Genomic DNA, 13567 nt, shown 5'->3' with positions numbered 1-13567 from the left:
CAAGTTCCTGTTCAGCCCAATAAAGTTCATGTTCAGAACACAGCAAAGGGGAAAAAAACTGCCTAGCCCTAGTGGAAATTTTAAACTGCACATCTATACAGGAGCAGTTCAGCATGGAACCTCCTCCCTTCTCCCAATGCTGTCTCTGCAAGATGTGCATTGGGGGAAGAACCGACTGAAGACTAGGCTACAGTGTGAAAAGGAAACAGTTATTAGTGGTTGGCAGTGACAGGTGAGGCAAATCTGGTTGTATGTGCTGATGCTGTGTATGTCTGTGGACACACAAGAATGTCAGTCTGTGTATCTGGGTGTGTACATTGGGTGCAGTTGTGGCAGTGTGTATGTACAATACATCCCCAAAACATAGATAAATTAACTGATTATTTCCAAAAATATTAAGATGGGACTTTAGACTAAAACTATAGTAGATATTAGATTTTGAGTTCCTCTGAGGGAGATAGTAACAGGGCCATCTACTAAGGAAAGATGAAGAAGTTGCAAGTGCATAGAAATGTATAATGATTCTTGAATACTTTCACTGGAATGCATGGAAGCAAGGACTCAATGATTGTCTAGATGTCAACAGCTATAGTGGTGACAAAACAAAACCATATGGTCATTCTGGTGATTGCTCAATTTTGATTCTTCGACTTGTCTGCAGCATTTGATACTGTGGATCATGAAACACTAATCCAGCGACTGAAGAATTACTGTGGCCTAAGGGGTACTGTTCTTAGCTGGTTTCAGACCTTCCTATCTGGCAGGACACAGCAAGTATGTCTGGGAACACACTACTCTAATCCAGTGCCACTTCCCTATGGAGTTCCACAGGGTTCTGTACTATCACCATTACTCTTTGCAGTCTACATGCTCCCACTGGGCAAAATAATCCAGAACTATGGCCTAGGATACCATTGTTATGCAGATGACACACAACTGTATCTGTCCTTCAAGCCTGGCACCCAAGACCCATCAGCATCCATAAATGCGTGTCTAGTGGATTTACAAAATTGGATGAACACCAGCTGGCTGAGGCTGAACTCTGACAAAACAGAGGTGTTGGTGGTAGGTGGTCCACACATGATGGATAAAGTTCAAAACGCTCACCACCTCAAACTAGCAATTGGGGGAGATACTGTACAGTATAAAGACTCTGTGCGAAACCTTGGGGTGATCCTGGATGGAAATCTAAAACTCAGACAGCAGGCATCAGCTGTCGTCAAGTCTTCCTTCTTCCATCTAAGCAATATAGCGAAAATCAAACACCTTATCCCAGCTGAAGACCTACCTGCCCTGGTTCATGCATTTGTATCCTCCCGCCTAGACTACTGCAACGCCCTGTTCATCGGATCTACAGATAAGGCTCTGCGCCCCTTACAGCTAGTACAGAATGCTGCAGCCAGACTCCTAGCCAATACCCCCCGCAGCTCACACATCACCCCAGTACTGCAAACTCTTCACTGGTTGCCAGTAAAATGGAGAATCAATTTTAAGATCTGCCTGCTGACATTCAAGGCTCTACACCACATGGGACCCAAATACATAGCGGATCTATTGGAACTTTATGCCCCTCCACGCACCCTCAGCTCTGCCAACAAGATGAAGCTGATTATTCCCAGGATACACTTAACATTTGGTGCTCTGGCCTTTTCCTACGCAGCCCCTACTCTATGGAACTCACTTCCACAATCAGTACGAGAGGCTCCCTCTCTGGACAGCTTTAAAAAAAAAAGGCTAAAAACTCCTCTTTTCCCTAGCCTTTGAGACTGCATAATGCAGGGTCACAGCGCTTTGAGTCCCCAGGGAGAAAAGCGCTATATAAAAATATTATTGTTATTGTTGTTGTTGTTATTCTATAAAATGTAACAGATCAACCTCAACAAAGCTCTATGAAAAATAAATACTTTCTCACCTGCATCAGTTCATTACTTTCTATCAGATTGTCTTCAAGCATTTCCTGTGTCAGCTTGCCCATCATACTGTAAAAATCATCTGCATTTTGGCAACATACAATTTGACTGTAACAAAGAAAAACAAACATACTAAGACACTTCAACAAACCCTTCAATATGTTGACAGTTTGTTATCCAGGTCTATACACTGTGCATGAAGAATAGAGCTCTGCTCTTTTTCTGCTGTACAACATGCTAGATATACTAGGTATACTTTAGTTGTGCCAAGTATAAAGGATTAGAGGAATTGGATTTATAATGTGTGTGGGAGATACATAATTTGATCATTAATGTAATCATTTTGTAATTTGATTAAAAAAAAAAAAACCCTCTCCCCTTTAATTTGCAGCCAGCTGTAAATGGCTAAAAGTGATTGGGTGTTCAAATAGCACTTTTTTCCCCCAAACCTGATATCTTTTTCAGGTTTGCTCTGAAAGCACTGTACATCCTGCCTAGTAATTTCCCATTAACTGCCATATTTTTCAGAATACTAACAGCACAGAACACAAAGCTTTGCAGCTTTGAAGCTGTATTCTTCTTAAATCAGAATATCTATCCACCCTGTGGCCATGTGCGGTTACTAATCTTACGGCAAGGCTGTAGCTGTATCTGCAGTAAGAGATCCATAGTAATGTTTACAAATGTTCTCTTGTAACCTATAGAACTGAATGGACAGGACGGATGTTTCATGCATATTAAAGTGGAGTATCACCTTGAAGTCCAAGTCTGACCCTATGGGCTTCATGTCCGTACCCGCAGCACAATTTTTGCAGCGTTTTTTTCCTGCAACAAGCAATCATTTCTACAATATTTCTCTGTGGGTACACTTGACCAATGTCACTGCAGATCAGATCTTTAAGATCCCCAGCAAAGTACTATCATTTGCACCCATTGTATGCAGTTGCTTGTTACTGCTGTAGAAGATGGGTCGGGGAACGCTCGTTCATTGGGTTCCGTTGCTGTAGGTTCCCCAAGCCATATTCAGGTGGGTAATCCGCTTTAGTTAGGAACATGAGACTCAGTGAGCAGAAAGAGAAGGTCCATCGATTGTTTGTTATTTCCAGATATTTTCCTGCAGATCTGGCACAAAACATTTGGTCATTTTGTTAGAAAACTAATCCGATGGTATACTGTACATAAAAACTTTGCTAATTATACTGCCTTCAGGTTGTTGAACACCAGGCAAAAACTCAGAACTCTTCATGGACCAGATTTATATAGGAAAGTATTGCTTGAAACAAATTTAAGCAAGCAAAATCCGGACATTCATTTGCCAAATTTTTCCCCAGGGCTGTGGAGTCAGTAGAAAAATCATCCAACTCCGACTCCTCAGTTTATGACTCCAACTCTAGGTACCCAAAATTGCTTCGACTCCAACTCCCCAGCAGTGGTTTTCCCACCTGGAAAAATGTGAATTGGATGTTAAAGATAACGTTTAAATGAAAGATAATTTGGTGCTCATGATGGAGCCTTTAAGCATTTAGAATTATCATTGCTCATTTGTCATAAAAGGTTATTGGTAAAAAAAAAACACCACCACAAATTTTAAGACCAAGTTAAACTTACTCTCCCAGCTTCTCCCAAATTGCCAGGGCCACTCTGAGAATGATCTCTGAACCTTCAAAGAAAACAGAGTCCCAGATCTTCAGAACAGTGTGGTTAGGAAGACACGTTGCAAAGAGAGTCAGGAACCATTGCATAGTGAAGACATTAGTAAGTGGCGGTTCGTAACCACCTGCAAAGGGAAACAAATACCTTTTAGCTTTCTATTGGTCGTTGAAGCATGGCATATTGTTAAAGTTTCTTCAAATACATTGTGTTCTGTAAATTCTGTAGCTGTGAAGTTGAGCACATAAAATATCAGGCGACCAACACCTGATACAGCCAGCAGTGTTGAGCAGGAAATCCTTCTAGCATGCAGATCTTCACAAAATCAGGAACTGAAAGCAGTCTAACATTCCTCTCAAGACCCTATTTGGATGTCTTGTTTCAACTAATGCATCTTACAGGGATTCTGAAGCGAAAATAAACTTATGATATAATGATGTGCATGTGTAGTACAGCTAAGAAATAGAACATTAGTAGCACAGATATGAGTCTCATATTGTTTACAGTACAGGAATAGCTCAGAAACTTCAGTTTTCTATGAAAGAGCTTCTCTGAGCTCTCAGACCAAGCTTGGCCGGCTACAGTGCTGTTTCTGAAGCACTTATCTCAGCCTGTCCTCTCACTATTTGTTTAAGGTTTTGTTGCAGGAAAGTTCAAAGGATCATTAGCTCTGCTTCATAGTTTAAAATACAGAGAGTAATTTGTAAACTGCAAATAGAGAATGATGCATAGTTAAAAAAAAAAAAAAAAAAAAAAAAAAACCTATACCACCGAAAAAAAAGGAGACTTTTCCTTGCTACTAATGTTTAATGAATAATCCGTACTATGCATACAATTCCTTACACCATAAGGTTTTTTTTTCACTTCAGTGTTACTTTAACCACCACTACAGTATATCTACATCCTCTGTGACTTCATCCAAACCAAGAGGACATAGATATACGTCTTGCAGCAGAAGCAGTGCTGTGCAGGACTTTGCTTGTTCCTGTGCATACTTTTGGCATTTTCTGATGCAGCACTAATTGGGGAAAGGCTGTTACCTGAGCTAATGGGATTGATTTTAACCATTAAATTACATTTTCTTAATTCGTAGTGAAAAATACACACTGTAGCATTATTTCAGAATCAAATATCTTCACCATAAATTGTGACAGGAATATATTCTAAGTTTTATGATAAACAGTAAAAATAGCCAAACAAAATGTATATTTTTATCTACAGTAGCTCTTTATTTTTCAATTGGAATTGGTAAAAAACTGAGAAATGCGTTTGTTCTATTTTTTTCCTATTTTCCCAATTAAAATGCATAGAAAACAAAATAGTTTGAGGGAAAAATGCCATACAATGAAAGCCTAGTTTGTCTTGGGAAAATAATATATATATATATATATATATATATATATATATATATATATATATATATATATATATATATATATTTCATTTAGGTGTCATAAGTAGGGATAAAGTTGATGATTACATAGGGAAATAGCCAAACTGTCAAACTGCTCTGGTCCATAAGTGGGAAACAAGGTCTGATTGTGAAGTGGCTAATTACATGTATCTGCCCCCCCCCCCCCTCCTTAAAAAAAAATAAATCCATTTATCTGCTATTGTTGTTGCATTTATATAGCTGTGTGCTCTGTTGCATGTATATAGCTATGTGCTGTAACAGCTTGTCAGTATACAGGATTAAAGTCTGATGAAGGCTGAATAGCCAAAAGCTTACTCCTAATTCTTTTACATTAGCCAGTAAATGGTATCATCCTGATTCAAAACGTCTTGCTTTCATTTATTGAAGGAATCATTGAGAGGGCTTACAATTATCTATTGATCAGCGGGTCTATAATGCATCAAGCAGTAAAAAACATTTGATTTTTCAATAACATTCCTACTGACACTTCAAAAGGATGCATCATTGATTGATGAATAATCAAATCACTTGTCACCCCCAGGTATGAACACCTTTACCTACTGCCATAAAATAAAAACGTATATTGCTTTTCTGATACTGGATGAGCAGCTAATTGTGTACTTTACATCTTACCTCTCAACTTCACCAGCTTTGTGCTGAATAGCTTTTAAGACTAATTACCTCTGAACATCTATAATTTATGTAATTCAAGCTAAGGAGTAGAAGGAACAAGAAATATCAGGCAGACGGGTCTGCATTTCTGGAAGACAACCAGTCACCAGGGAGTTCACATCGCTAAAACATGAATTCAGAGTAGTTTTATGGCAGCATACTTAAAGTAAAATGATCTACTTATTAAAACAGAAAAAAAGCAAAGCACAATATGGAATAGCAATAATGAACGCATGCTGAAACATTTAGTATTTCATGGACAGACATACCCCCACTCTCCTTATTTGCGGTTTTCTGGAGGATATCCAGGTGGTGAGATAGTTCTGGTAGCTTCAGTCTCAAAAGGTCCCTAAACACAGCCATATCCACTGAGAGTGCACGCAGATTATTGACAAAGTAACTGCCAGGCAGCACTTTGTCTATAAGGTAAATCATTATCTGTAGAAAGAGATAGAGCACAACATACTCATTGTCAAATAACTGCTATAAAAATAAGCAGAGATAAAAAAAAGAAAAAATCTTCTAGTACAAATACACAAAAAGGAATATGTGGAAAACAAAAAAAAAAATAAAAAAAGAAGAAGAACTACCAGCATTGCTTTTTTAACTTTAAAAGCGTGAATACCTTTTGGATTATATAGCAAATGGGACATTTTATAACAGTAGGACTAAGAAACAGATACTGAATATACAGCAAAGTATGTGCGTGTTGTTCTGTCTCAATCCAGTACAGTTTATAAGAATCCTGGCAATATGAAAATAAGGGAAAAAATATAAATTAATAGTTTGTAAGCTCGCCAGGGCAGTGGTCTGCCAACTTTGTGCGTCTTAGAATTTGTTATACATTTTGTTCATCGGGTTACATTGGTTACTGTAATTACTATGTCTACCAATTGTGTATTATGTACCAACATCTCTATTTTGTATTTACCATGGCTTGTATTATTTTGTACCATTTGTAGGTTTCTTATTCTGTATATTGCCGCAAAACATCTTGACTCTTTATAAATCAGTAATAATAGGTAATCTATATCAAGTGGAGTGCATTACTACTTTTTGTAACATGGGGAAACATTGTATATGTTTTCAGACAGTTCAGTGATTGCACTGTTTATCAAGTAGCTGGCACCTGTGAGGGAAGTGTCGTGCCTCCAACTGATTGGTTGGTGGCATCCCCTGTTTAAAGGACACCTGAACAGAGGGATAGACTGCAATAATTATTTCCTTTTAAACAATACCAGTTTCTTGGTAGCCCTGCTGATCATCTGGCCTTCAGTTGCAAGCTTGTTTTAGGTGTGTGATCCAGATACTACTGCAGCCAAAGAGATCAGCAAGACTGCCGGGCAACGAATGGTTTATAAGGAAAAAAAAAGTCAGTTTCCAAATCCTCCTCACTTCAGGTGTCCTTTAAGAAGGTGTCTGAAGAGGTTTAGTTATCCAGTAGTAATCATATCTTAATGTGTGAAAGCATTGGGTTTTCCTTATGCACTGTATGCTTTGTTATTTATAATAAACTCCAGGTTCAGCAACAGTTATTTGGTGCATAACCATTCTTGTATTACAGAAAATATCATTGTAAGGACTAAAAATATAGTCTAAAAAGCTTGTTCCACTAGTTTAGCACTCTGCTTTAGGCGATGCGTGATTTTGTTTTCAGGTCATGACCGCACCTTCAATATCTCGTTGTTTGGGTTTAGGTGTTCAATAAGGCCACATTTCCACTAAATGCATTTTTCAATTTGTTTTGCACACAAGGCATTTGATATGAGAGCCCATGTTTATCAGTATGCTGATTCACATTTTTTTTAATTACTACATGGGGGGAGGGGGGGGGGAGAAAAAAGGAAATTAAAAATTAAAAAGTAAAAACTTAGTTTGCTACTTTTTTCCCTCAGACGACATTGCACATTTTTTTTCTATTAATTACAATGTGCTGTTAAAAATGTGAGTGTGTGGAAAAACGCTGATATCTAAAAGTGCAACCGAGGCCTTAAACCTTCAATTTAGATGGTTTTTGGTGGGGGAGGTTATAGTCATAATTTACTCTAAGCCAGGATAGCTACCAGGGATACCTTTACTGGACAGGTTAGGTGGTACACTACGCTTCTACACAAGACGGTGCCACAATCATCCAGTTTTGTCACTATAGTTCTATGCACATGCAGACACCATGCAGATAGTGTCCTAGCCCAGATCAGGGTCTACTGATAGTTGTCTGGGTCAGGCTGCTACTGGTAAATGACTCATACACTTGCAACAAGTATGCATGCAGTGCACTCAGAACTGAAAGTACACCTGAACAGAGGAATATGGAGGCTGCCATATTTATTTTCTTTTGAACAATATCAGTTGCCTAGCATCCAGCTAATCCCTTTGGATGGTTTAAAAACAATAGAACTGTCAGTTTCCATATCCATCTCAGTTTAGCTGTGCTTGATGCAATCACCTGATCCACTTACTTGTTTTGGGTCAGTGGCTCAAATATTAAAGTGCTTACAGATATTGCTTTGTGAGTATTTAAAACATTCTGTATGTAGTAGTCTGTTGTAAGACCAAAACCACTGTACACACCTTAAGTGCATCTCCTTCATTTCCTTCCATGACTTCTAAGATGAGTGCAGCCAGAATATTAAAACCTTGACAATAGCCGACAGACTTGTTCCATCTGGCATAAGCCAAAAGTACTCGTTTAAGCACCACCCTGTCTTGTTCTGCCTCCTGTCCACAATAGGAGCTGCAGCCTGTTCTGTGGAGATCCTAGAAAGAAAATCAATAAAATCAAAATAATTTGGGGAAAAATAAAAAAAAGCATTGGGACAAGATCATTGTGTCAGACAGTTGGCTGCTGCTACAGAACATTATTGTAGCTACGGCAAAGGAACAGCTCAGGTGAAGAAAAAAAAACAAAAAAAAAAAAAAACGTACTTTTACAATGCAATAGGCACAGTAATTTGCATAAAAGCTGCAATGACATTGGAGGTGCTGATGCTGCCCAGTGCACAGACACAGCTGAAGTGAGACAGTGTTAAAGCAGACCTGAACTCAGAACTCTTCTCTGCTCTAAAAGATACACAACAGCATAATAACTCCTCATCCATGCCCTCATAAATTTCCCACCTTGACTACTGCAATGCCCTTCTGTCTGGTCTCCCTATGACCCGAATTGCCCCGCTGCAGTCCAACATGAATGCGGCAGCCAGAATTATCCACTCCTCCCATCGCTCCACCGCAGCGGTTCCCCTCTGTGAATCCCTCCACTGGCTTTCTATCCAGTCCAGAATCAGATTCAAGATACTTACAAATCTGTCCACAAAACCTGTCCAACCTACATTTTCGATCTCACTCAGAGGTACACATCTAGTGGCTCACTTTGCTCCTCCAATGAACTTCGCCTGACCGCCCCCCGCATCACTCAGTCCATGGCACGCTTCCAGGACTTCTCAAGAGCTGCTCCAACAATATGGAACTTCCTACCTCCACCCATTAGGGCAGCCCCCTCCAACAACTTCAAGAAGGCCCTCAAAACTCACCTTTTCACTCTGGCCTACTACCCCTCATAAGTGCTCTAAACCCGCAGCTGAACTCTGGTCTCTACCTTTCCCTCTAGATTGTAAGCCTTCGGGCAGGCTCCTCCTCCTTTTGTGTCCTACCTGATCATGCACCTCCATTACTGTGCACCCATGCTATGCATTTGAGTGAACGCAACTTGCCTAATCTTAATGCTCCCATCCAGTGACTAAGCATTACCTTGTACTCATACTGTGCTGCGTGATCTGTTTTTTTATCTGTTTTGTTCTTGTTTTCCTGTATTGTTGTATTGCTGTATGTCACCCCTAAATATTGTCTGTAACCTAAACTAATGTCCAGCGCTGCGTAATATGTTTGCGCTTTATAAATACAATAAATAAAATAAAGAATAAATAACCTTTAAACAAAAAAACAACATTTCTTTTTTACAGCCATTACAAATCTTAAAATAAATATGCACAGTTTCTACTTCCAGATTCAAGTTTCTACTTCCGGATTCATGGAAGCAGACATATGGTTTACAGCCTGTACTTTCAAATTGGCTTATCTGCCAAAGGCAGTCATGTGACATGGGTGGGGGAGATCAAATTACAACTAGTGATTATACACAAATGAGGGGGAATTACACAGGCTAAACTCTTTAAATACATACAGGGTGCATTTCTGTAAGGCCTCTTTTCCACGAACTGTTGATGGGCAGTGAAATGTCTCTCAAACTCAAAACTGCTCGCTGCTGCCCGGTAACTGCTTGTTGCTGCCTGGTATCTACTCACTGCTGCCTGGTAACTGCTTGCTGAGAACACAGCTCAATAGTCCATGGAAAAGAGGCCTTATGTTTTCCTTGTGTCCTGTGCAAGAGTTCAGGTCCACTTTAAAAAGGTTAGTTGCGGCAAATGTGAACTCACATTCACAAATGCCTAGCAAAGACCCATCCAGTGCACAGATGGCAACATCAGATACTTACCCCTGCTTTTGTACTGCAGCTTCATGAATCCCCAAATCTTTTCTACCAGACTGTGTACACACAGTACACTACTAGTATGACCTCTGCTGCCAGTGCACAAATGTTATCACATTACTATGCCAATATTTGTAGAGGAAACTAAGGGAGTCCTAGAGAGGGTGTCTGTTATGCTGATACACACGGTGTGTTCCCGCACTTGATTCCCGGACGCTCGATTATTTCCGAAATGTCCTATTCTCGTTTTGATGTAGGTCACCCCTAAATATTGTCTGTAACCAAAACTAATGTCCAGCGCTGCATAATAGGTTTTGATTTGGCATACTTTGCATGAGAATCGACCTAACAAAAATCAAAATTTGCTCGGAAATAATAGAGCGGTCGGGAATCGAGCGGGGCATCGAGTGTGAGAACGCACCATGTGTACACAGCATTACAACTAGCAACATCTGATCTTGGCTGTATGTTTGAACACATGTCGGTGACTTTCCTAAACTTAAGTTTTTCTTTACTTTAAGGTTAGTGTTAAAGTTAGACACATTTATTCAATACACTTAAAAGTCAAATGTAGTTTTAATTTAGTTATAAGAGATCTGAGCTTACATATGCAAGTCCATGTATACTTTTGTTACTATGAACAAGGTAGAGTAAAGCTGGCCATACACTAGGCCGATTCCCCGCAGATCGACAGCAGATTCGATCACTGGGATCGAATCTGCTGTCACATCGTTCACGCTACACGCTAAATTTTGATCTATTTCGTCCGATCCCGTCAATCGCTCCGTGCGGGAAATTATCGTTGATCGCCCGCGGGTAGGGAGTGCTTTGCTAGCGGCGTTCGAGTGCCCGACGCAATACATTACCTGCGCCGCCGGCGCGACTCCCCAGGTCTCCGCTGTCTTCTCCCCTCTGGTCTGGTCTCCAGATCCGGCATGCTTCACTTCTTCCTGTCCCGGCAGGAAGTTTAAACAGTAGAGGGCGCTCGGGGGGGAAGGGGGGACTGTGAGCGGCGGCAGCATCACCACCACAGATTGTGAACGGGTTCACAATCTGTTTGCAGTAAAGGCAGCCATACGATCCCTCTCTGATCAGATTCGATCAGAGAGGGATCTATCTGTTGGTCGAATCTGATGGCAAATCGACCAGTGTATGGCTACCTTTAGGGTGAGTATTTAGCATACCTTAAGGGTTAAGATTAATGATAAGGAGTTCACAGATATTAGAAAACCATTATGTCAACAGGAGCAGAGGACACCCACCAGACCTCTACTGTCAGGGGGAGTTGTCAGTATAGCATATCAAATATTGTGCATAACATACAGTAGATCAGCATTTCTCAACATTTTTGGTATGTACCCCTTGTAAAAGCCTGTACTTACCAAGTAGCCCCTGTTAGGGTAAAGATTTTCTCAAATACTGAGATATTTCATAGTAGTACATGTTAATTGTTTCTAAACAATTTCCAAGTGTTTACTATGGCATTTAAATAGCTAATATAGTTATTTGATTTTTTTCATTTTTGAAAACACTACATTTGATATATTTAATTAACTACATCAAGCTTGAGTGAACCCTGGACCCATCAGAAGTACCCCCTGGGATACGCCCACCACAGGTTCAGAACCTAGGATATAGATGATATGCTTTTTATTTTAACAGCAGCTAGTACCCAGATATTTATAGATAAATAGCGTGTCATGTAATTTCTGACATGTCCAAACCAATTAACCTCTGCTTTCTAAACTGAAAGAGTCCATCATACTCCCTGCCACCACCACACATTTTGAGTGACTGTTAATGATACTTCCCTCTGCAAGATTACCTCACAGCAGAAAAAACATAAATGAAGATGTCAAATCCAAAGTCAAAACTTTATTAATCCAGTAACAACAATGTTGTGAGACCACCATCTTCATTTTCAGGATAGATTAGAGGTGGACTTCAACTAGTGAGCTTTGAGTATCCAACTCACTTCAAGGTCAGTGGAGCCATATTGAGTACTGATCACTACCCATCACCTCACAGCAGAGAATGTTATATTTGCTGCTGAGAAATCCCCCCCCCCCCCCCCCACCCAATAAGTGAAACATTATGAGGCACATAAGCAATAACACCACACACACACACACACACACAGTGTATTTAATAAAAAGAGGGTGCTATTCATTACCTCTCTTGGCACCCTCCAGCACTGTACAGTGACGGGCCTAGTCTAAGCACAGGCACCACACTATCCATATGATACACATGCATTCCATTTTTTTCCAAATTTAAATTTATTTTTTTCACAGTTGGATATTAAAAATTAATCAAGAGGAAACATTTTTACCAGAATACGGCTAAACAGGGCTGTGGAGTCGGTACAAAAACCTTCCGGCTGACTTCTCAGTTTATGAAACTACTGACTCCAGGTACCCAAAATTGCTCCGACTCCTCGGTCTAATTTTTACAAAAGCTATAGATTTGGTTCAAAAATCATCCGACTTCAACTCCTCACTTTATTGAAACCACCGACTCCAGGTACCCGAAATTGCTCCAACTCCGACTCCACAGCTCTGCGGCAAAACTATGAAATGATTGCCGGTATTTAATTCAATATTTTCCAATTGATTTTTGGCTTGGAATCGGGTCACTGGCAAGCGATAGGCGTGTACCAGGCCTAAGTCTTGGCCGAGTCAAACCTTCACACCGATTATCAGTGGGGCAAGTATATGACTAAATATTCTAGTTTGCTAAACCTAATAAATATGAAACCATTAAAAATAGGACTTGAAACTTTGAAATACTTTGCTACAATAATGGTAATAAAAAATAGCAGCTGCTGCTATTACCTTAACAATTTGTATCCCCATTGAATCATCGTCAGGATTGCTCCTTTCATTGAACGTAAAGCGCATGGTTTTGTCCCAGTCGATAGAGATGCTACGTAAATAGTGGTCCGCAAGAGTCAGCCATACCTGGAATTAAAACAATAAAATTACATGAACGTCCTTGTGAGGTTTCATATTACAATATTACGCACACACACACACACACTATATATATATATATATATATATATATATATATATATATATATATATATATATATATATATATATATATATATATATATATATATATATATATATATATATATATATATATATATATATATATATATATATATATATATATATATATATATATATATATATATATATATATATATATATATATATATATATATATAAATAAAACACTTTCACGTGAAATACTAGTGTATTATAATGTTACTAAGAACTTACTCTCCTCCTCCATTCTTTTGGTATTCCAGTGGGTAGTCTAGCAACAGCTTTGAGTGCATCATACCACTTGAAAAACAAGAAACAAAATAAATCCATATTCGTTTCCAACAGGCATTATACATACACATTTATCTTAATTCATACA

The 13567-nt window shown here is 39.2% G+C and overlaps 1 protein-coding gene across 5 annotated transcripts in view; it reads right to left on the bottom strand.

Annotated features, from left to right (window-relative positions):
* TBC1D30 (TBC1 domain family member 30) overlaps nt 1-13567 on the bottom strand; it is a 70710-nt gene that overhangs the window by 18494 nt on the left and 38649 nt on the right. For all 5 annotated transcript variants that reach the window (XM_068276750.1, XM_068276752.1, XM_068276751.1 and 2 more), the window contains 6 exons: nt 13423-13488; nt 12967-13092; nt 8218-8403; nt 5916-6084; nt 3519-3687; nt 1913-2018 (listed from right to left, as the gene is read on the bottom strand). In XM_068276750.1, the coding sequence (XP_068132851.1) occupies nt 1913-2018; nt 3519-3687; nt 5916-6084; nt 8218-8403; nt 12967-13092; nt 13423-13488 (822 nt within the window). The remainder of the gene's footprint in view (nt 1-1912; nt 2019-3518; nt 3688-5915; nt 6085-8217; nt 8404-12966; nt 13093-13422; nt 13489-13567) is intronic.

Source organism: Hyperolius riggenbachi, chromosome 3, assembly GCF_040937935.1.
Source record: "Hyperolius riggenbachi isolate aHypRig1 chromosome 3, aHypRig1.pri, whole genome shotgun sequence".
In the NCBI taxonomy this organism is placed as follows: domain Eukaryota; kingdom Metazoa; phylum Chordata; class Amphibia; order Anura; family Hyperoliidae; genus Hyperolius; species Hyperolius riggenbachi.
The sequence above is the reverse complement of the archived record's forward strand: the minus strand, read 5'-3'. Positions and strand labels throughout refer to the sequence as shown.